This window comes from Mastacembelus armatus, chromosome 24 (assembly GCF_900324485.2).
Source record: "Mastacembelus armatus chromosome 24, fMasArm1.2, whole genome shotgun sequence".
NCBI lineage: Eukaryota > Metazoa > Chordata > Actinopteri > Synbranchiformes > Mastacembelidae > Mastacembelus > Mastacembelus armatus.
Window position 1 is genome coordinate 3,187,367 of NC_046656.1, and position 24,757 is coordinate 3,212,123.

General features: G+C 40.2%; 1 protein-coding gene across 2 annotated transcripts in view; it reads right to left on the reverse strand.

Moving 5' to 3' along the window:
• Nucleotides 1-24,409, reverse strand: part of bach2b (BTB and CNC homology 1, basic leucine zipper transcription factor 2b) — a 97,134-nt gene extending 72,725 nt beyond the window's left edge. Inside the window, exon 1 of one of the 2 annotated variants that reach the window (XM_026318721.1) lies at nucleotides 24,000-24,409. Coding sequence is in view for 1 of the 2 variants with exons in the window: in XM_026318720.1 (XP_026174505.1) it covers nucleotides 10,703-10,717 (15 nt within the window). In the remaining variant the exon portion in view is untranslated. Of the gene's footprint in view, nucleotides 1-10,702; nucleotides 10,780-23,999 lie in introns of those variants that run through there. The other variant, XM_026318720.1, reaches the window with a different exon arrangement.
• Nucleotides 24,410-24,757: the final 348 nt, after the last annotated feature.

Genomic DNA, 24,757 nt, shown 5'->3' on the forward strand with positions numbered 1-24,757 from the left:
CTTCATCTCCTGCTCTACTGTTCAGCACAAAGTTGTTTTCAGCCTTCCTTTTCTCCTCACCCCTTCAGGTGTCCAGTGTAGTGCTATCTTGGTATGTTGCCTGCTTCGTTTCTCATTACATGTCATAGCCACCTCCATCATCTCCTCAGCGTGTTCATGACTTCTTGATTACATTTCTGGAGGAGGTCATGATTTGAGATCTTGTTGGGCCAACAAATGCAGAGTATCTTTTGCAGACTTACTGTGTGGAAAACTGACAGTTTGGCATGGCCTGTGTCAGTCATATGCCAGCATTCTGCTCCATAAAAAGTAGTGTGGAAACCACACAGCTAATGTACAATTTTATTTTTGTTTTGATGTTATATTTTGTTGAATGCCATACTTTGTCCATGGTCCTGAGAACATTTCGGGCCTTTCTTATTCTGCTCTGAATGTCTTCTTTTGTTCCACCATCTATTCGTATAATGCTGCCTAACTAGGTGAAGGCTTCAGTGCTGGGAAGTTCAGCACCATGCACATTTAGTATCAAGTTTTCAGTTTTTTATTGACTAACTTCAAGTCTTATCTGGCCACTGAACATGCATAGTCTCTGGGTTTTGTCTTGTATCTAGTGGTGTGTATGTGATAGTAAAGCTAAGCCGTCAGCAAAGTCAGGTCTTCTAAAGTAGTTGTCAGGGTCCAGCGTATTCCTTGGCGTGGTCCCTGTGTGATGTTCCTCATAACCCAGTCAATTGCAAGATTAAAGAGGACTGATGACATCACACAACCTTGATGGACCCTGGATTTGACTTCAAAATTGAATTCATTTAAGCCAATGTTCCATGTAAAGTTCGTGTAGAAGGCTTGTATTACTTGCACTATTTTTCTGGGAATGTCATATGCTCTCAGTATTTTCCATAAGCTGTCTCTATGTATGTTGTCAAAAGCTTTTTCGAAATTGACAAAATTGTCAAAATTGACAAAAATGTTGTGCTCTCATCTGTATCGTTATTTATCAGTGTCCGTGGAGGCGTGAAGAGAAGCACACAACAAAGATGTATCGTTGCAGGAACTTTAATTTGTAAAGCATAACTTTACAACAGAGGGGTTTATGCACTTGCCCAGTGCTGATAGGTTTGACTACAACCATCCACACCGGAGCCTGCGAGCATACTGACGCTAAACATAACCAACAGTGAACTAGTCCCTGCGTAATGATGTAACAGCATCTGAGCAGAGTGTAAGTTCTGATGCGCTACTTGATGAGCAAGCTGCAGGTTAGACTGCAGTTCATGAATGAACTCAGGTGTTTCTCTAGCTTCCCTGGTAACTTCAGCTGTCTTTAGCCAGATGTCATGTGGCTGGAAAACTTCTTGCCCCAGCATCAGCTGATTTGGTGTGAAACCTGTTGCTGAATGCACAGTGCTTCTATATGCTGCAGTGAGTAGGGGAAGATGTTCGTCCCAATTCCGCTGACTTTGATCCATGTAGCACCGTATCATCTGCAATAACGTTCTGTTGACTCTTTCCACTTGCCCGTTTGAAGCTGGATGGTACAGTGTGGTCCGGGTCTTGGTGACTTGTAACAGGTGACAAACTTCATTGAACAGCGAGCTCTCAAAGTTCCGTCCTTGGTCAGTGTGAATTTCAAGCGGAACTCCGAAGCGGGAAATAAAGTCAAACACCAACCTCTTTGCGGTTGTCTCAGCTCCTTGTTTGGGAATAGGGAATGCCTCTACCCAGCGGGTAAACTGGTTGGTTATGACAAGAATGTAACGGTTGCCTGACTTAGATTCTGGAAATGGTCCTAGAACATCAAGCTGGAGCCGGTCCATAGGTGCTCCGGCCTGGTAGTTCTGGAGCTTGTCCCTTTCCATTTTCTGGCAATCTTACAGGAACTACACTGTGGGCACTTCTTGACAAACAGGCGTACATCCTTTCCCGTATTGTACCAGTGGTAACGACTGCGGAGGCGCATGAGTGTTTTTTCCTCCCCTGCATGACCTGCTTCTGCTGGATTATGACGGGCTTGGAGAACCTCATTCTTCAGGGAAGCAGGAACAAGTAAGCGAAGAGGTGACATACCTTCAGTGATATTGTCCCAACGGTAATAGAGAATCCCATCTCTCATCTCCACTTGGGACCAACACAGCCAGTAATTGCGAACTTCTGGGCTCAGCATCATGACTTCTTCCTTAGCAGGCAAAGAACCATCAGACATCCATTTATGTAGAATTGAAAGGTCTGGGTCAGCTACCTGTTCTTCCTTGAGAACTTCGAGGTCTAGTGGTTGCAGCCAGTTTGTGGAAGGACCTGGGTTGTCAGCACCTACTTCATTAACATGACTGGATGTGTTAGGGCAACTGCTCTCATTCTGACAATTAACAGAGTGTGTGCGTCACACCGCCAAGGGGATAACATCGTCAACATCTTCCTCGAATCTGGCAGACTGATAGTGCAGCTTTCGACAAAAAGGACAGCGCGTGCATGGCAAGCTATCCAGCTCTTTTGCTGCTTGATAACAGTCACAAGGTCTCTCATCCAGTGCCATTCGGGACAGTGTATCAGCATTGGTGTGGTGTGTGCCCGCTCTGTGCTCGATGAAAAAGTTGTATTGGCTAAGTTCTTCAAGCCACCCAACAAGACCTTCTGGTCTCTTAAACCTGTATAGCCACGTTAGACTGCTGTGATCCGTCCTCAGTATGACGTTAGACCCCAGCAAATAACCAAATCTGGTTGGATGCATCAGTGTCCAAGACAAACTGTCCTGATGTAATCGGGAACACCAAGATGGGTGCAGTTGTGGGGCTTCTTTTAAGATGTTCGAAAGCATTTTGCTGTTCCTCTTCCCAGGAACAGGGAGTCCCTTTTTGAGTAGCACTGTCAAGGGTGCAGTTATCTCAACAAATTGCCTCAACTGGAACTGTATAGGCTCTCTCTCCTTCCTCTTGAGCATTAGGATATGCTTCGATGAGCACCATTAACAGACTCACCTTGATAAAGGTCTACAGGAAGCTGTGATGTTGCATAGCCTGACTGGAATTCTCTGTTCCATGTTAATCATGATACTGCCTGAAGACGCTCCATCAGCCAGGCTAACAGGCTCTAGAACAGCAGGGAGTTCTGGTTTTGGGTTGCCTGCCACATCCGAGACTAAGCATTCAAACTCTGGTGGCACAGTGAAATCACTCTCTAACATCACCCTTGAAATGGCATAGTCTGGCCCCTTGCCTTCAGCTATATAGACTGGGATGAGTTCTGAGCCCATGAAGATTCTGCTAGAAGCATGTATGGAGAAATTGGCAGCTTTTAAGAAATCCAAACGCAGGGGCAGGGCATCATAAATTGGTACAATGCAAACTGTCCACTCCAACACTTTCGTGCCAATTCGGAATTCCACCTTTACTCTGCCTGTTGCTGACATCTCCCTTCCAGTTTCTGCATTTCGGAGACACACCTTTTTCAGTCCAGCAGGTGATTTAACAGGAAATTTGCTGTATGTTTCTTCACACATAATTGTGGCCTCAGCACCCGTGTCTATAACTGCATTAACAGGTATGCCATTAACAGTCAGTAAGATCATTAAACTGGGCCCTCGACTCTCAGCTCTGCTCACATGTACAATGGATGGACTTTGCTCTGTTTGCTCAGAGCGATTTTGATTTGGGGGCTCCATTTTGGTCACAGTATTTGCAGGGGGATTTGTAGATGGGCTGGGAGACCATGAACAGTTTCTTTTGTAATGCCCCTCCTCCCCACACTGAAAACATGGCCCACTAGCAGCTCTGGTGGGGCTGTTATTCTGCTGTCTATATCTGTTTGACTTGGAAGAAGTCTGAGCTGTGCGTCCCCTTTCTGACTGGACTGCCACACTGGAGTTTGTCTGATGAGTGGGTCTTACTGTAGAAGGGGGAACAACAGAAGTGGGAGGAGGTAGATGGTCTATGGCTTGTTGGAGTTTGTCGACTTTATCCACGAGTGCTTGCAACTGGTGCTGTCTAACGTAGCCCTGCGACTGGTTCACGGTTCATAACTTTGTATGCCACTTTCTGGTTGCGAAGCCCTTTTAGAAAAGCGTCAGCAGCAATTTGCTCCCTGAGCTCGTTGTCAACTCTAGGATAAGCCAGAATGACTAGCCTGTGAATCTCCTCTGCGAACTCTGAAACAGTTTCTTTAGACTGGTGCAGTTCCCCAAGTCTCCTCCGTGCTGTGGTGGGAGGCTCTTTTTGGCCAAATCGGAAAGCCAGCTGTTCTTTCAGCAGAAAGTAATCCTCACATATGTGTTCAGGTAATGAGCACAAATATCTAACAGCAGCTCCCCTTAGACATTCATGCAGTTTATCCACTCTCTCTACTGCACTCCATCTGTAAATGACAGCTCTGTGCTCAAAAGGAATGATAAAAGAGTCCCAGTCATCCTTACCATCAAAAGTGTCAAGTTTAGCTTTAGGTCCATCTGGAGCTCTACCATAAGGGGCTGTGAGATGATGGGTGGGCAGTGAAGCAGTGGAAGATGCGTGCATGTGTGGGCCCAAGTTCAATGAGCCATTATAATGGATGGATCCCTGTGCATGGCTTCTGGGTCTCACATCAGGGCCTGGTGCCAAGGAATTTTGACTAGGCGGGGTCCGTCTATCAATGACAGCAAGCTCAGCAGCAAAAATTTGTTCAGCATCTGAAGGCCCTGTTGCATCTCTGTTTATCACAAAGGTTCTATCTGAGGCAGGTGTGGTAGTGTTTTCATGTGGGTGTGGACCACGTGTCACCTTGTTAGCATGGGGCTGCTGCGTGAAAGGTAACAAACAAGACTGTTGCTTCCAGTCTTTGGAGCTGAGGTGAAATGGCATTTTGGAATTGCATATTTTGTTGTGACAGCACAGCCTGTAGTCAGTATGGGGGGTCTGGGGCAGCTGATGCTCCAAGTGAGGCGTCCGGATCAGTTCTTATGTAACAATTGAGTGACACTGCTCCAACTCAAAAACTCTTTTTTTTCCCTTCATTGTGTTGTTTTTTTTATAGTATTTATTTATTAATATGAAAGCATATTCTGCTCTGTCAGTTGTAACGTAACTTTTCAAGGCTGTATCGTAATGACGTAATACAGAACTCATTATTAGTATATAAAAAATAACTAACTTCAACTTATATTCAATTAACTAATACTATAACATTAACATACAGTTGTCTGTTCCATTCAGAGAACTGCTCAATAATGTTTCTCATAGTGAAGATTTGGTCTACGCAACTTTTATCTTTTCAAAAACCTACTTGTTCTTTTCTGCGTTGTTTATCTACTGCTTCATTGATTTGCTGGATGATTATTTTGCTCAAGATTTTGCTGGGCACAGGGAGAAGGGTGATGCCGCGCTAGTTGTTGCAGTCGCGTAGGGTACATTTTATGGGGATCTTTATGATAATTATTTTATTCCAGATGTCAGGTACTTGTTCATTTTCCCATATTTCTGTAAACAAGGGTTGTAAGATGTCAGCTGCAGTTTCTGGTGATGCTTTAAATAGCTCTGCACTCAAGTTGCAGCAGCCTGGAGCTTTGCCATTCTTTTATTGCTGTTATTATTTCTTGTTTTCTTGGTGGGTTAATATTGATGTTAAGATCTTGATCCGCATCTTTAATTTTAGATGTTTCTACTGGTGGAGGTCTGTTGAATAATTCTTTAAAATGCTTTTTTTTTCTTGTTTTGATTCTGTTGTAGTGTGAGTGTGTGAGGTTGTCTGTCTTTGTGTGTCTCTATGTGGCCCTGTGATGGACTGGTGACCTGTCCAGGGTGTACCCCTGCCTGTTACCCAAGAGAGAGCTGGGATAGGCTCCAGCAGATCCCCGTGACCCTGGCTTTCAGGAAAAAGCGGGTACAGAAGATGGATGGATGGATGGATGATTCTGTTGTAAGCAGCTTTGTTTTGTGACTTTGTAAACATTTCCTTGCTCACCTTTGTTGGCTGCTTCTTCTGCTTGTTGTGGAAGATCTTCCATGTAATTCTGGTTGACTTGGTTTCTAAAATCTGCTGTTTGATCCTCCTCCTATTCTCTATAACTTGCCATGTTTCTTCCCTTATCCAATCTTTGCTCTTTCCTTGGTATACAGATTGGCCCTGCTGGTTTCATTGTAAGCAGTTTTAATTGCGTCCCACATAAGTACTCAAGGATGCTCCTCCTATTAACCTAGCCACCACATGTTGCACTGTCTCGCGCCTGTGTTGTTTGACAAGGGTGGCGTGCGCAGCCCTGAGCATGCTGTATTTCACAAACAAAAGATCCACTTTTTCATGTGTGGTAGCGGGAGAATCAGTGAAGGAGAAGAGAAAATACAAGATGAGCCAAGTGAGTGGGAATTCCTGTGCCCCTGACCCTGTTGCCCTGCCCCACACACATTCCCCTGTCACATTTATAGCAGCAAAGAAGTAAGAGCAAAACAGAGCAGCAGCACAGTGGATTGAGGCTCCTAACCAACCCAAACAAATACAGGAGCAGATGGCTTTTCCTTCAAGGAGACTGAGCCTCACACTGTCCACTCATTAAACTTAGCAACTTTCTCACTCATTCTCTGTATTTCTTACATTACATGTTTAATAGGCATTCCATATAATGCTACTGTTGTCATAATGGTACTATACAATCCCTATTAAAATTATGTTTTATATACTGTTGGAGTTTTCAGCCTGTTGATATTTGATGTTGGCTATATGTGGTTCATTTTAATCTGTATTTTCCATATATCTTTATAATATGTCATAGAAGTAGCATAAATAGATTACATTTGAAACCTAAGAAAACATCAGAATTTTAATCAGGAGGCTCTTATCTAGCACTGTAAATCCAGTGTGTACAGCTCAGAAACTGAAAAGCATGACTTAGCTATGACTCTAAAAAGAAGGTGTGTTTTTCCCATTCAAATAGTCAACCCGTTGGCATGCTTCAAGCATGTGCTGCATGGATCAGACACTGCCTCATGCTACTGATATTGGAATTAAGAGGGCTGCCTCTGACAGTTTTTCCCCAAACCAGGAATCTAACGCACTCACTTTGAACCACATCTGAACTTCTCTCTCAACAATCATCAGTTTCGTGTGTAAAACCATGTGCAACGTCATGCGCATGGCCATTCAGCATAGCTCCAAATACTTTTGCCTTCTGACATGTAGATTTTAAATCACCTTCTAATAATACAAACAGACTTCTATACAGAATGATGAGAGTGAAAGCAGTGAGCAGCACAGGCTGCCCAGCCTAATGAACTGGAAGAGCATATTTTCAGCTCCCACAACAGGTCAGTGGTAGAACAAAAGATCAAAATGGCACGAGGTGACCCATGATACAGTGGGGTTAAAAATAGATTCACTGCTAATGAAGAGGACAGTGTATCATGACCTCTACGCTCTTCATTTACACCTCAAGTGGCTGTGGAGACCCCTACAACATAGCTCAGTATTGAAAAAAAGCGAAAGTTTTTTTTTTGTTTTGTTTTTTTTGCCTTATTTTTAGATACAGAAATAGGATCAGGAGGCCTCACCTCCATCACGATTTCATGTCTCTGGAACTTGAGAGCAGAAAATCAAATGTTCTCATGCATGTCAAAGCATTCTGTTTTGGGGAATCATAGAGTTTCATGTTATATGAAGTATAAATTATGCCTGAGAAGGCAGAAAAGTCCACCTCTTCATGGGGAGGATATGACTTTTGTTTGGATGTCACTAGACATGGCATACTACACTGAGGATCATCACAATATTACATCATGCTGGAAAAATCCATGAGCGAAGCTGCAAAGTTTTCCAACTGTGGTTTGCTACACATCAATCAAAGCTCAGCAAGAAAAGAAGGAATTAGTGGAAGAGTTGTGAAAGCCGTTGTTTTCTTGAAGAGTGCCTTTGTTAAAACTGAAAAAATGCCTCAGCGAGGACAGAAATTAGCATAAAACTAGGTGCTGCTTTTGATCAGAAAACAAACTAATTTTGCCTTTGTGCAAATTACTTTCTGTACGTATAACACTTTGTTTCTCTTCCAAATGTGTAAACAAGTGCATGACTGAAAATCCTTGGAAATCAGTCTGCTAAAGAGCAGTGCTTATTCATATAGAACTGTTAGATTCAAAGACATTCCAGGGAAATAATGGGAATAATTTCTCCCACTCTGTGTCATAAGTGCATGCAACATGCCTCTGAGTGACAGGAACAATGGTCTCTTTCACTGCCTTCACCAGGCTGAGATGGGGATGTGCATCATGGGAAGCAGACAGAGTCGTACAGTTGAACACAGATAACTCGGAGAGGCCTTGCACAAACCCAGGCAACGGGCAATGGCACTTAAATGTCCAGACATGGGCCATGTGTGAATTATGTGCTTGGATTAGTCCTGCTTTGTAAAACACGTACTGGTGAAACAGTCTGAAGTAGAGACGCTGGCAGCTATCTAACCTCTTACAAACCATTATTTTATGAAAGAAAAAAACATGGCAAGTGTGATGAGATGCTTTAAATTAAGAAGTGCAAGCATTTCAACAAAGCGCAGTGTATTTTTACATTTTTCATTTGTTTCAGGACAAGTGGAAAGAACTCACTACCGCAGCAGCATTTCTAAGAAAAACGGCTCAATTTCTTAAAGCATTTTACAAGAATGGTTTTCTAGTTCTCTTCTTTAAGAAAAAGGAACTGTATCAATCAATAAATAAAGATACAATTTAAAACTATGGGATCTCTTAAAGGCTGGATTCTCATGCACAATCACATCAACATGAAATTTAATTTTCCTAACAAACAAAAAGAAAATGTGCCTCAAATGCTGTTTGCAGGTAGTGGAAACTCTTTAGATAATCACAAAGATGCATGTACTTTCTCCCCTTCTAGCCAGGCTCCCGTTTCTCCAGTTTTTCACAGATACCATGTAGTTTTAGTAACCACACAAGAATCAGTTAGCTTGAGCAGGACCAGGAAACAGGAAGTCATTTTGGCTTTATGTTTGAGAATTTTTTTGTAGTCATTGGTAGACTAATAAAATATTACACAACTTAAAGAGACAAAATGAAAACAATACAATGAAACAATGAATACAACTTTACAAAAATAATTAAGTTCACCAAAAATTTCAATATGTGCCCCTGAAAGCCTGTGATATGTGCAAAAAAATGGGAGCTAGCACGACAAGCATGTTAATGTTAGTGCTGATTCCCACTCAACGTATGCTGCAGTTTATGTTATTTCCATGCGAGCCACTGTCAATTTCTGCACTCAAGCAAAATAGAAAAGAGAAGGGCTAGCTAGTGTTAGCTCTCTGTCTTTAATGGGTCCAGATGTGGATCACATCAAAATGTAGTCCTGTGACCTCAACACGCATCAGGAGTACAGAGTAATGAAGAACTGAGCAATAGGGAACAACTTCAGCCACCCAATGAGCCCAAACATGTACAGTACTGGGCTGCAAACAGTCTAACAGGCTGTTGAGACAGAAGTTATATATCAAGGGACAAACTAGTTTAATTGCCCACCAAGATGCAATACTGACATCAACATCCTGTATTAAACATTCACACCATGTGAAGAGCTCCAGGGGTTATAGGAGGCACTGTGACTAAAGAAAAATGTCTTCTTTTTGGTAATTTTTGGTAATTTGGTAATTGGTGTGGAATGTATGTACAAAAAAGATGAAAGTTGACTTTCAGTGCATATATTACAGTTGGAGGTCCATGAGCAGACCAGAGCAGCATCTTGCCGCCATCACCAAGTAAAAGTATCCACGCTGAGCGGGTGACACAGACGCCAGCACTCCACGTGGTCTGTGCTAAACGCTCTGACAACTTGTATTCCTACTACAGCAGCTTTAACTCCACTACTTAGACTAAGCCACAGACTCAGGCCATAAGACATCTGCAGGACAAAGGACACCTTTGTGTTTGCTAGAACACTACTACGACAAGCTGCAAGGAGAGTTTGGACTTTATAAATATACACCACACACGTGAGGGTTACAAAGAGATTTGTGAGCACCATGTCACTTTGGAGTTAGTTTCCCCTTTAACATGCATAGATTCAATGCAATATTTTACCTATTCACCTACCTATTTACCTATTTTAGTATTCATGGCAGAAGGTTAAAATGTTTTTTTATTTTTTGTGTTACTAAATCACTGGAGTTAGTAATAGCTACAAGGCTTGTTAACAGATTTACACTAGCATAGGGAAAAGAGTTGTATTAATTATCATTGAATATTAAGTCTACTATACAGCTGCTATTCTAACACCTGCAAAGGAAGTCTGAGAAGGAAGCTTTATTTCCTTTGCAACAGTTACTTTTAAATACGCACTTTGCCAATAATGTATTAGTTTCAATCAGTGTGGTTTTCTCGTGTTGTTTGAGAACGCATAAGTGATATTACCCAACAAGTAGGAGGCTTTGAATAATCCATTTTAATACCAGCTTTAAATTTATGTTTCAAAAGTGTCGGCTTTGAAAGTGAAAGAATCAATGTAATACTTTTACCACAAAATAAAGAAGGCTGGATGCTACTGAGATTATAAAATATGTGATACATAGTTTATCAATTTAGTAATCAAACTGCAGCACCATCTGCATTTTGTTTGTATATAACCGTGACAAATGTTTGCCTCGGCTTCACACAGTCTAACCACAACAGGAAAAAAACAGCCTTCCTGCCAACAGAAAATACTGTTTTCAACCTAGCAAAACTAAAGGCAGAGTAAACACACTACTCACAGACTTGTCCTTCATCTTCTAATAGTGATGAGTGGTTATTTATCCACGAGCAGCATACAGTCACACTGACACATCCACATCACTATCAGTCAGAAAGATGTGAGGTCAGATAAATGATTGGCAGATCAGTGGTGCACGGGGAGGACGTCCCTGCCATGCGAACACAGACCCTCCTATCATCCACAGCTCCTCATCCACTCAGAGAAAAGCTACTGAAAGAACGGCGTTTAAATAATAAGAGTCCAAACAGACACTAGAAGTCGAGAGATCATTACGAGATAGCCTGTGACAAAACCCTCTTATTGTGTATTTGAAAACTGCTCATTATCAGATTTCCTGTAACATCCATGGCAAGACAGCAAGTACGCAAACTGTACTTCAAGTTCAAAAAATTCAATACACCTCCTTGAATTCAGAGTGAAAAAGCATGACAAATTCCAGTGATAATGGGGATGGGAATACACTCCTTCTGCTTTCAGTATACCTGATAACTTTTCTTAAATCAAGAAAGAACATTAAAAATAATAGAAAACAAGAGACAATTATTCTACTTACAGATAAAAACATTTATGTTCTTGTCCCTGAAACATTAAAGTCCATTAGCTTTTTATATGCAGATGTAAAGCATTTGGCTAGATTGTTTTCCTTTTATTTTTTTTACATTTTAATTTGACTGTTAATACATTTTCTCCCATATTTTTCATTCAGGGCAATTCCCTTCAGAGACTTTTTGTATTACATACAAATAAGTTACACACAAAAGTCCAAAAACATGTTTTTCTAAATTTTCTCCACACAGAGAAAAATCAGTGCCCTTTATTTGCAACTACACACTTCACCTAAACAAAGCCTAATACCTCAAAGTGCTAGTTCTTAAATAAAGTTTCAAAAATAGCCTTCTTACTAGTGGCGAGAAAAAGACAAGAATTAATTGATTTTTACAAAAAAAATTGCAATCACTCATTTAAACACAAAATATGATTTCTTGAAATGATGGTTTGCTAATATCAGTTTTTGTATAGGTGGTTAGAAAATAAACAGTTTAGATAATTTTGTTTTTCTGAAATTGGCATTGCCAGTTGTAATATTTTTCAGATGAATGTTTAAAATGTTTAACAAAAAATGGGTTTAAACAGCGCCTTAAATTCTTCATCAGAATTTAAAGGTTTGCTCAGTTCTTATGGAAATGATGAAGCTCATAAGATTTGACAGAAAGCAGGGAAAATAAGTGGACCACACCATTTATTCTGAGTTCTAAAATCTCCAAAGCCTGACACTGTGCTGCGGTGAAGACCTAATGGATTTTTTATTTTTGTTCGGTAAATTTGTTATGTTACTCATTTTCACTTATTTGAACAGTTATTCCTGAAACAAAGCAGTATAGACAAAACAAAGATTTGCATTACAGGCGTGGTGGAGCTGTTTGAATTCCAAGACTAGTTTAGCCTCAGCTGTAATGGCGTATCAGTTGAACTGCACTGTGCCTCTCTCCCTGCTGGTGATTAAAAAAAATCTTTCACTTTCAAATTCAAATCTGCTGTGAAATCTCCTTTCTCTCTATGTTCTTCTGCCACCGGTGTCAACTGATTAGAATCAGACAGCTCAACTTGAACGTGTGCTTACAGCTGCATGTTTGTGACATAGATAGGATGATGGTTATGGTGGTGCATTGATGAGCTTGTAAAAGCTGCAGAGCAGAGAATGATAGATTAGCTTGTTTCTGTGCTGTCACTGTGCTCTTGGAAGAGAAGATGGCTGTGATACTCAGTTCACAGTGCTGCATACATATTCTTTTTGTATATCATACTGGAGGAATATACATCAGGGTTCAACCAGACTCAGCAGTCAGAATGAGCAGCGCCTGCTAAACATGATAGGAACCAATTTGTCTGCAGGAAAGCCATGTCAATGGCCGGCTCCTACAGCCTTTTAAGCAGTGACGACTACTGAGCTCTGCTCTCACTAACACAGCCTCTTTAACTTGACTTTAAACATACAACTCTATCCCAGGGAGCTTATATCATGCTCTTGCTTATTAGTCTGCGTTGTGTTGAAACTCAACATTGCTGGACCAACCGTAACAGCAAAATATCAAAAACTGCTGAGGTCAGAAAGGTAGCAGGTAGATTTCTAATCGTGTTTCCTGATGCAAACCAAATGCTTGGGAATTTTCAAATTCCATTTAGTCAGCATTCCTTTATTATTGACTATTTTGCTTTTGTATATGGTCAAGACAGCAAAGGACAATTTTTTTTAAAAAAACTGACAAAAAACACACCCATATTTGAATCATTCTGAAAATTTATTCTGGAAGTAACAGTTTGATCAAACACAAACTTATGAGCTTATACTTGTAGCTTTCAGTGCCATATCATTGTCTTTATGGACTCAGACAGAGATGAAGATGCAACTGAATAATAGGTGCACTGATTGAGCTATTCAGCTTTTAAAATGTTCCCAACAATCTCTCAGTTCAGTGTTCACTGTTTTTGTGCAAAAAAGAAAATAAAAAATTCTGTCACTTTTCTGAGTTTATATTCAATCATACAGCCACTTTCCAATTCATTGTGAAAGCCTGTTTACTTAAACACATGTGAAACCCTGCTTTGTGTTGACTTTTCATCTTTAAACACACGAAAAAACACAAATATTAAAATGTTATGTCTTTGATATCAGAGGATTGGGCTGTTATTGACAACTGTGATGTTGTGTCTTCAACTATTTAAAACCATATAAACCAAACTAGAAGTCCAGTTTCCTCAACCTATAGAAAACTAAAAGATGGAAGAAACAATGTACACCTTACTTTTCCCATGTTACTGTATTTACTTTATTTAGTTTGAGCATACTTCAAAAAAAACTAATAAAAAACTTCACACGTGGGTATTCCTTATGTACTCCAGCTTCCCCCCATGGTCCAAACACATGCAGATTAGGTTCACTGCGACTCTAAATTACCTGTACTATGAATATGAATATGAGTGTGTGTCTGTCTCTATGTGTCGGTCCTGTGATAGAATGATGATCTATCACAGAACTGACATCAGATAGGATTGGCTCCAGCCCGGCAGCCCTCAAGGATAAGCAGGTATTGATAATGGATGAGGAAAACTTATTTTAAGGCTGCAAATCTTTTAATATGTCATTACTAAGATGTCACAAAATAATAATAATGATAAAAACTACCCAACACAATCACCCAACTTTACTTGTTATGGCTGTAAGTTATAACTTTAAAATTATTGTCTGTCAACAGGTCAAAATTCAGATATTACTCACTGACAGCTGGCAAATGTTTCCAATTACTTAAATGATTACCCCCATCATAATCATTACTGATTCAATTTCTGACTATTGACCAGGTGTGTTTTTAGAGGTGCTCAAGCACGCCTTAATTTAATCTCAGCACCCCTACATAATAATAAAAATGAATTATTTGGCCTATTATTAACTAACGTTAGATTTTGCAAACGTTCTGACTTGTTTTATAATCAGTCACACCTGTAAAAGCAAAGTAGAAGAAGAAGTAGGTAGCAATGAATTTCATGGTGGAGATTACAATCACAAATAGCCTGAGATGGAAAGTTGGTAAATACAGATGTCGACTGGTCTGAATGGGAACACTGGTGTAATTGGTTGTTAAAACTGTGAGTTAGAAAGTGTGTTGTTACAGCTCCATGCTGTGAATATTGTCAAACAACATTAGCTGACTCTGCTGCACACCTGCCAGGTAATGAGCTAACTGCACTTTAAAATTTTAGTGTAAGTAGAGATGACATAGCAGTAACGTGCAGTATTATAAAGCATTGCAATTACTTTTCATTAACAAATGAAAGACGTTTCAGTTTTATGTTGACATAAAATGTAATGTAACTTCACTCCACATGGCTAATTTGCAAAGTATTACAAAGTCCCATATCCATATTAGCTCATAGAATCTGTGACTGGATGTTATTGCTATTGGGTTGACAGCACAAAGAGGTAGAGCGACAGAGGAGGGAGAGAAGAGGAGAGAGCAGAGTGGAGTCAGCAGAAAGAGCGCTGGGCATAAGGCACTGTATAAATGTCACATTCTGCTGAGGAGCTAAGTATCCCGAAAATTCTGATCCTAGAATGACCCCTGCCATTGACTAAGTAATTTGCTAACTGTAGCAGCACCATTAGGTTCAGAATAAACAGTATAGTGAGTATTTATTAAAGGGGTTTAAAGACTGATGTACTTACATGAAAAACTAACCTGGACCCTGATTGGCTGGTAATACCAGCTTCAGGGACTAATAATGAAGATTTGTTTCAAATGTTAAAGTTATAAAATAGAAAGTAAAACAAATCTACAAAAAAAAAGGAAAAAACATATATGCATTCAGAGACATACTCATAAGTGGGTACATCGAGCTAATCAAATCTGAGACATTCATGTACACAACTAGTGTGGTTTTTCACTCCAGGCCAGAAGAACACAAGTGGACACTCATTGACCTGAACAAGAACTCACATCACAACTTCTGCTAGTTCTTTGCTGCTTTAGTTGTTACATGGGTAATCTAGGTTCACACTTCCTGTCTGCAGATCAACAAACACTGATGAGCATATTTTTGCTATAATGTAGTTTCTATATAATGTTTTGTTAAAAGTTAAAAGTTGTCCTACAAAATAATTTACCTCCCATGTGGTAATACTGCACAAAAGCATTTTAAACAGCATATGTCTATTTGTCTCATCCTCAAGGCAATCCAGAGCCAACACTTGTAACTTATTTTTGCTACAATGTGTTCTGCATGGTTGAGTGCTGGCAGCTAATACTTCTCTGGGAAATCTCACTACTCCGGATTAGAGCTTTCTACACTAAAGGTGAACTCTCCTAGTCTGTTCAAACTGTCTGTACAAACACGTTCAAGTCCTTCAGTCATCTCATGAAACCAACGAGTAAAAATTATTCTCCAATCACATCAATGAAGACGTTACCCAGTCAGCAGAGAACATTTAAGCCATCTAAATCCTTGTTTGCACATAAAACCTGCCTGAAATTCCTGACACTCTGACTCAGAATTTTCCTGTTGTTGTTATTCCTGTGGCACAGAAAAGAAAACATCATAAGGAAAAATATGAGCCACAGTGGGTCACCAGAGCGCATAGACAGGATCTCCACCTATAGCTGCCTGCTGTGAAATTGCAAGAAGCCACTGCCGGAAAAATCCTGCTGATCTTGTTGTAAGCTTACGGGTTTACAGTACAGCACAAAGGCCCAGTGCAGGAAGTGGGCACATTACTGCACTCCCCCCTCCCCCCACCCACCCACTCCATCACTCCACCCTCCCAACCACCTGTGCTGGTCTCACAGGATGCCCCCCCAACTCCACCTCCAATCCGTTTCTCCTCCTCTACATAAACTCTCTTACAGCTGCACTTCTGCACTTAACCGCACACTAAACATGCTTAGTTTTACACTCCACTGGTTAGAATAAAAAGAGACTAATAATACAGTATGTATAGAACAATTTGAATTAATTCTGCAACTGAATACGTTTTAAAATGAAATCACCACCGTATACTGAAATACTGGCATACTAAAATTGAAATAGCACCGAATTTATTGCATTGAAATATATGACTTTGAAAACCATTTAAAACCATTTAAGTATTCAGTAGTACTTAAATTTCAAATCTTGAATTTACTTCAAATTACAGTGAATATACCTGTGTCGAGCCATCCAGACAGTTGTATGTTTTAACTAGCTTTTTGCAATATCTGTCTTAAGTATTTCTCACTTTCTATAGAACTGGCTCATAGTCTAGTGATTGCTTATTCAAGAAAGGTGCTGTTGTTAATTTTTGCAGTGTTTTATTTTTTGAGAGCACCAGAATAAAATCCCATCCATGTCTAAAAAAGTGAGAGTGCATTTTGATCAGTATTACAATGAATATCTAAGTTGCAGTTATTTTTGTTAAATGAAACTCTGGGCCTATTTGGAATTTAAGTATCCGATAAGTTAGTACTACCTATCATCCCATATCTTGTTTATAAATAAAATGAATCAGATAAAATAATTGCTAATTAGATTGCTGTGTGGTTAGACCAAACTACAAATTTAAAATGTGTTTGCTTGTTTTCTCCAGGAATCCCTCTGTTCCACAGACATTATTTGTTTAGAACAGCTACATTGTCCACACTTCACAGCTTTGCATCTTGGAGATATTATTTCGAAGTTGTTAAGGTGATACTGTAAATGCTTCAAAGTTTAAATGAGACATGTCAAAGAGTCTCCAATATCTGCCGGCAATTCACTTGACATCTTCCAAGCTAGCTGACGATCAGTACCTGTCAGACAACTCAGAGAAGTAAAGCTGTCTGCATGGTTATATCACATGCAGGCTAAAGAGAGGAAATCTTTTTTGTGTGAATTGTCACTTTAAAGACACATGCTGTGCAATTCAGTTAAACAAATTCATCATCCACCCTGAGTTGTTGTTCTGACCAAAGTGTAGCAGGCTTATTATTTCTGATTAATATTCTGTTCACCAGTTCTCTACAATAACATGCCTTAAACACACTGCTTTGTTTCTGCAGGGTGTATGATATGACATACACTACAAATAAAGCCATCTAAGGAGACATTCTGACCTCCACTGCAGCCAGTGTCACATCTGAGTTCACAGCAATCACGGCCATCGCTGAGCGGCTCTAGCATATGGACAACGTCCTGCTAGGGGGGTCATCCCAGCTCCCTCCCTACCTCTCTGACTAAAACAATGATCTCATTCCCTGTACCAGGAATCCGCTGATTGTTTGAAATACCTTCCCTGGTGCCTGACTGAGCACGCTTCTTTTTCCCATCGACCTAGAAGATGGAGAGAAAGGTGGAGGGGAAACAAAGTGACTTTGGCAGGAAAAGCCAAGCCCTTTAGCAAGATGGGAACCAGCTTCATTTGGCTTCTTCCAATAATGGTTGAAATAGTTAAGATTTTGTAGCTCAGTAAAACTCATCAGGAAACAGTGAATAATTGTTTGCAGTGAAAGAAAGGGATCTGAGATTGATGCTTAGAATGAAGAATAGAAATTTGGATTTTTATTAAATGAAATTACTCCTTTGCAATTTAGGTTTGTGTATATGCTAAGCTACACACAATTATATACTATGATATACTATGTTCTGCAAAAACAAATAACTTAATTACATTAAAAACTTGTACAAACTTGACTCTGAGCATCTGTTCGTAGAAGAAAAGTGAGACAAGAATTCAGCTCAAAACTAGGCTTAAATCCACATTGATATCATATCATCCATCACACTTTGATAGCGAATCCTCACTGCTGTGTCTTTCGGGGTTATGAGTAGGGACAGAAACCAGAAATAGTCAGTTGCTTTGTGGCCAAAAAAATTTAGTCCAGTGACAGTGATCATATGCACACAGTGTAATGCGTTCAGCTCTGAAAACTCAGTAAGAGGGAGAAGGCAGCGATGGTTGCAGCACCACTGACAGGCGTTTAGCTGTTGCAGTGTGCACACTGCAATATCATTAAACAGAACAAAAGGGTGTCACATATGAGGATATGACCTCAGACTTTAGAGGAAGGAGTACAGAACAGCATTCTTCTGCCTGTGTGGGAGGTGGGAGGTGGGAGGTGGGAGGGGGCAACCGTGTTGAAACTAACACTTTTTATTCTAGTGTAATTTATGCACTCATCTTTATGTTTAGAAACAAAAAAAGCTTGTTAAAAACATTAAAAGGAGTGCTAAGATACACTTGTATTAACAGATAAGGGGGACATATTAGGTGTAATTTCACTGAAAGTAGCAAAAATGACTAACTGAAAAAAATGAGGTAAAAAATGTAATCCATCTGCTGAATTTACTTTTCCCTATGCTTCATGTGCAGGTTCATTCATGTTAATGTTTATGCTCTTTATCGAAGAAAAAGAAATTTGGTGGGATATTTAGTCAAGTAACAAGCAAATAGATTCTGATGCTTTTCATTTTACATATTTTGGACTGAACTACTTCAGAGGAGTTAGGGCCACATGATTAAAAGGATTTTAATTCTGAAATTAGTTCTGAGAAGAAAATGGTGTGTCTGAAGCGTAAGTAAAAATTATTATAGAACAGAGCTGAAAAAAGCCAAGCAAATTCTCAGAAAGCAAAGTCAAAAATGAAACCTCATGAGATTTAAGTCAGTTTTCAGATTTCTGAGAATTAAATGTGGCATAAAAGTTTGAATTCTGAAGCCACATGTTTTCTGGTTTTATCAAAATAGAAATTCATATAACAGACTGAAAAAAATGAGAATTCAACTTACATTGAATGATGGGTGTACCTCAGTACCAAGAGATTAATCAATGAAAACCTGAATGTAAAGTTCATTTTCAAAATTCAAATTTAGAGTTTATTTATATATATTTTCAAAATCCCTGAGAGGATTATCACTACATTATGAGGAAACATTCAAAGTTTTCAATTCATTAATTTAACTTCTGAATGTCTGAAGACTAATGTACTAATTTCTTCTAATGCTAAATTTATTGTCAGAATCATGTGGAGCATCAAAATCATATAATCAACACAGCCAACATTGAAATTAATTAATATTAATTATTGAATATTATTAGTTTCTGTGGAACTAAAACTATTTCTAAAATTTCAGAATTCTGGAAATTATTCATTGGAATTATAAATTCTGATATTAAACAAATTTTATTGTAATTATGGGATTAATCTATTTGATTAATCTCACTAATGCATCCATAATTTTTTAATGTCTTCCACAGAGATGTTCCATACTGAACATCCGATTGCTTACGGTAAATGTCAGAGTTCTACAATTCACTAGAACCACACATGTAAAAACCCTACAAATGGTTTGTAGGTGAAGAGCAAAATGTTCTTTGTGGGGCTCCGTCTCACCGTAGAGCTAACTGCATCAAAACAGCAGCAGTGCACCATTCAGCTGTGTAAACCTGCGCACTGAACATAAGGAAACCAAATGTAACAGCAGACAAGGTGCAAGTTTAGACAGACCTCAGCAGCTCTCTGCAGTCCCTTGCCAGGAGCAGTAGTAGTGCTGCACTAATCCAATACAAATAGGTCATTACGCTGAGCTAAATGTTTTCTATTTACTGAACACCACTTTACACACAGCTCATTCTTCTAAGCTGCTTGAATAACTACTGAAGCTCCTGCCCTCCCTGTTGCACTTGTTCAGTCTTTTATTTCCAAAGCTATTAGGGCCAGATGTGCATCATTTCATTAGCTCAGTATGTTTTTCACAGCTGTAAACTCATGGATTACCGCAGGACAGGTTACCAAAGAATATAAACTCAGAGTTTAAAAGGTGAAGCTCTCTGCTTGAGGCGCCAGGACTGTGAGATCATCAAATAAGTTTGACGTAACTCTTTAATGGTTTACATGTCTTCATAATTTCTTACAGGCAGCACCAGAATAAAACAAACAAAAACAGAACTGCAGTAGATTTGATAGCTTCTTGGCAAGTGACTGTGTTGAGCAGTGAACACACAGACAGGCACTGACTGTGAGACCGCAGACTGATCAGTGCCATGAACGGTGGGAGAAAAAGAATGACCAGCAACATCACAACACAGTGTGGGGGGTGGGTGGACAAAGATTCTGGTGTAAAGTGCAGGATCTTAGATTTCTCCCAGCAGTGCTGTTCCATCTATGCCTCACACACTGGCAGCAGCCCAGTCAAACATGCCTTTGTGCTGACGTGGAAGAGTTATGGGAACATGTTTTTTTTTCTTTTTCTTAGCCAAGGCACTGACTTGTTGAATGGGGCTGAGCCGGTGGAGCTTACTTAAATATCCTCAATGATGCAAACAATCCATTAATGATGCAAAGAGGTGAAAAAAAAACAATGTGAAAGTTTGTTAATTTCTTCAAGGAGGATCTGCTTTCCCTTTCAGTGTTTCATAAAAATAAAAATAAGGCAGTTTCATCCCCTAAATAGCTGCTGGGATTGCCTTCAGGATAAATCCATCTATGATCTCAGCAAGACACATCGCTCCCTAGTCCAACTGCAATTTCATGACTCATTAACCCATAAGTGCTTGGTTACTTTTGAACACAAGAAGCTTCTTCTGTTATCAGCATTTTAATTAGCTTGATAGGAACTTCAGTAACATAAAGCATGATTATTGAAACCAAAAGGAGCTATACCTGGACATTAGAGTTCAGAACAGAAACATTGAAGAGGGGCCGCCAAGGTCACATAAAGGATCCTGTGAGATGTCAGCTCTGCCTGGGAACCCTAAAGGCTGCCCAGTACTGCCCCACTCAGACTGAAAGCTCTTCCCAAAGCCATGCTCAATGCCTGACTTATGCAATAACAGTCAGTTCATCCAACATTACTCATCTATTTAAAGGACTTGACTGAGGTCTGGCTTAATTTTTCATCCACTTCCAGAGTTTAGGGGTGCATACAAATGAATAGAAAAAACTTTTAAAAGTCCCAAAGGTTTTGGTTTGTGCAGTGTTAAAATTTTGTTAAAAGTGTTTTTTCATCAGAAAGTAAGGAATTAAATCATCCTATAATCCTATATTGGCTAGGTTTAAATCAATGAAAAAAATTATATTATGCTGCTATAATGCTACTAGTATGAAGATTTTAACAGCACTTTGATGAACAAAACACAAAACATGGACTGACTTTTACGTCTGATTAAAGAAAGGCTTTTAATGTAAATTCTCTTACAAGCCCAAAACACCTGCTCCTTAACATCCTTATCTTTTCTTTTTTGGTCAGAGTTTAATGTTGAGTCTAAAGTTGGTGGTATCCCTGACCCCAGTTACTCACATGGCCTTTACATTTCAGCTTTTACAAGAATGGAAAAGTCACAGTAGAGTGGATTTAAAAGAGAAGCAGTAACTGGGTAACCACTCAGTATTATTGATTACTGACATTCTGTGGAATCATGCTTTTAATTAACCACTCAGAGGGATTTCATTAATTAAAAACAAGCAAATATATAAAAGAACAACCGTTTTTACTTTTTAATATGACTTTGCATACATTTGCCATGTGATTGTATTGTTGATTTCAATAATCAACCAGCTGTTATGTGACAACACCCTTGCTCTGACTGTCTATGTAGGCTACACCTACTGTTTGCACTGGTATAAACCAAAAACATGCAACATTTTTATGAATGGAGAATGTTCTTGTGCTCTCTGGATGCAAGTTATCAGCAGAGTCTTTAGCAATTTACATTTAGATCAAACATTTTCAATTGTCATTTATTCCTTCTCATTCTTAATGCTGGTGGCCAAAGGACTGTGATGGTAAGAAATACATATGATTGGAGAAAGAAGCAGGAGTAATAAGTCGCGGGCAGAATGGATGAAGTAGCGTTTAATCCTGAGTCACTATGGGGTTTAGAGTTTTGCCACCCCACTACACACACACACACACACACTATATATATAGGCCTATATATATATTATAATAATATTATAATAATCAGGAGATTGCTGTGAACGTGAAAAGAAAGACAATGGGGGCTACTGTACAGAACAAAAGGCTCCGTGCGTAAAACTGCGCATGAGTGCTGCCGCCATGCACATGTTGTGAAAGGAGAGCGATGTCACGGAACAATGTGTTTTCATTTCAGCTCCCTTTACGAATGGCTTGGCTACGGTACCTGCACGTTCTCTCCTCATCGTGCACTCCAGATCGCCTACAGCGCTGATACACCAAATCCCGTTCTTGTAACGTTAGTGGGAACACGGCACAAATGTAATACATCACGAGAGAAAAGGTTGAGGGTGGAAGGTGATGCTGCGATCCCCTCAGCGCCAACATCGCGTTGCATCAGCACTAACAGACAAAGAGGCTGCGATGCCGTGGATGTCACCACTCCTCGAAATGCTGTATCACCGCATTAATGGCAGCATCACTGCACTCCCATATGTGTCAAACACGTGGCGATCAACATTAGCAGGGTATCCCGAAATAAACACAGTTCTTCTGCCTTCCCTTTCTGCCGCTGGCTGGCTGGACACTGTGGACACATGCTTCTCTTCGTTACAGCGCGGCATTAACAAAGCAAACGTTGACGCTGGGATAAAGCCTGTCAACCGATTTACAGTGATAACTGTGTCAAAAGCACACGAGCCACATCGAATACCTCATGTATTTTAAAGACAGCAACAGTGCTATGCATCCAATAAAACCATGTACCATCAAACTGGTTTGTTAAAGGGGTTTAAAAATATATATATATATAGTTGTAATATGTGATTTTCCTTTATTTTTGTTACCAGCTAGAGAAGATCTTATCACCGACCTGCACCACCGCATAATTCAGCAGTACATCACAGACTCCCATATAATAAGAATGACAGGGACTGACTAAGCCACTGCTGCAGCATCCATACACATGACAATGCAACCGCGCGGAAAGGCGCAGCGTTTCGAAAAAACATACCGTAACTATTAATGATGGATTTAAAAATCACTAATGTGTTCACAGGCACAGCTTCCGATCTGTTAGTCTTTAACATAAAGGGTTAGGTTCATGACAATGAAAATACTGGTTGCAAGGTACCGTCGTGAGATTGGGACAATTCCATTGACTGTCGGAGCAAATTAGGCTCATCCTTACACAGCAAATATTTCTGATGTTTTTTTCATCTGAATTAATGAGGAGATGCATTGAGAGATATTCTAACACTGGAGATAATAATATGAATAACAAACTACTTATAATTATAATCATTGTTGTTAGCAGCAGTAATATTATCATTATGAAATCCATTTGAATTCGATGAATGGAACCTAATGGCCAAGGGAAGTGTTTAATGACGTTCCTACTGACAGCTTGTTCTTCTGGAGCATTTTCCCCCGCAGAAACAGCGGCATGCCTGACCCTCCTCTGGGATCACCAACGCCTCTACGTTGCAAAAACAGAGAAACAAAAAAGGGAGCGCACACGGCGTACTGACTCAAAGCATAACAGGATGTGGTGCACAGTTGTGTTTCACTCCCGAAGCCGCGTTCACACCCCATCACATTACAACCTTCAATATTCGCACCACCGCCAAACTTTCAAGATTCATGCATGTGGTTTTTCTGTTTGCTATAAGTGACTTTTTCCATATAGATCCCAGCGAGAACTCTACTGGCTGTAGGCAATAGTCCACCGCTGCGCCCCTTACGCAAGTTCGCAACTCGGCTACGAGCACACCAACAAAAGGCTGTGATTGACGAACCGGGGAATTCACACAAACAACCAGAAATTGGTCAGAGAGGCAGAAGAGAGGAAAAGAAACGTGCATTGGCAGCCTACCTTTTACTTTCTATTCTCCTCGTATTCCAGCCCTTTTGTCCGTTTGCCACATAAGTTCTTTCACATGATGACTGGCTTTGTCGTTTCCTCAAAGCCTCCCGGGTGAACGTAGAACACTTCTTCTCCGGATGCCACAACTCAAGTTATTTCTCACTTGCACAAAAACACAACGCCTGCGATTCCGCGGTGTGTTGTGTACGTGTGAGCGCGCGCGCGTGTGCGTGTTGCTCTCCAACGCGGCGTGCCGCTCCGTCTCCGCTGTTTGTTACACTCGACTGGAACGCCTACCCTCAGTCGCTACATTGTTGACATTCGGTCGCTGACGTCACTCTATCCCCCTCATTCACAACATCGTTAGTGCGCCGCAGCTTTGCGTTGGTGCCGACGGGAAGGGCGCGCGTTCCCTTTCCAATGTGCGCAGCGAAGCTTAGAGAATCGCACTAGTCGCCTGCCAGCTCAGATCCCTCCCCCCTCAGGCTCGCTGCTTCGACGGCCCATTCCCCACTCCTGGCCCTCCCCACCGGCGCACACAGCAGTCGAAGATGACACAAGGCATTTTTCACAGGCTATGACAGAAATTACAAAATACTGTTTACTTCAATGTTTACTCGTCTTTGGGGTTTGTTTTTTTAGACCTAACGCCTGAAAGCTGTAAAGTGGTGATGGCATTTCATTTAGGCATCTAACCTAGCCCTAACCATAAGGTGTAGGAAAATCTTTATGTTGAAAAAAATATGACATGCTTTAAACTAGTGGAC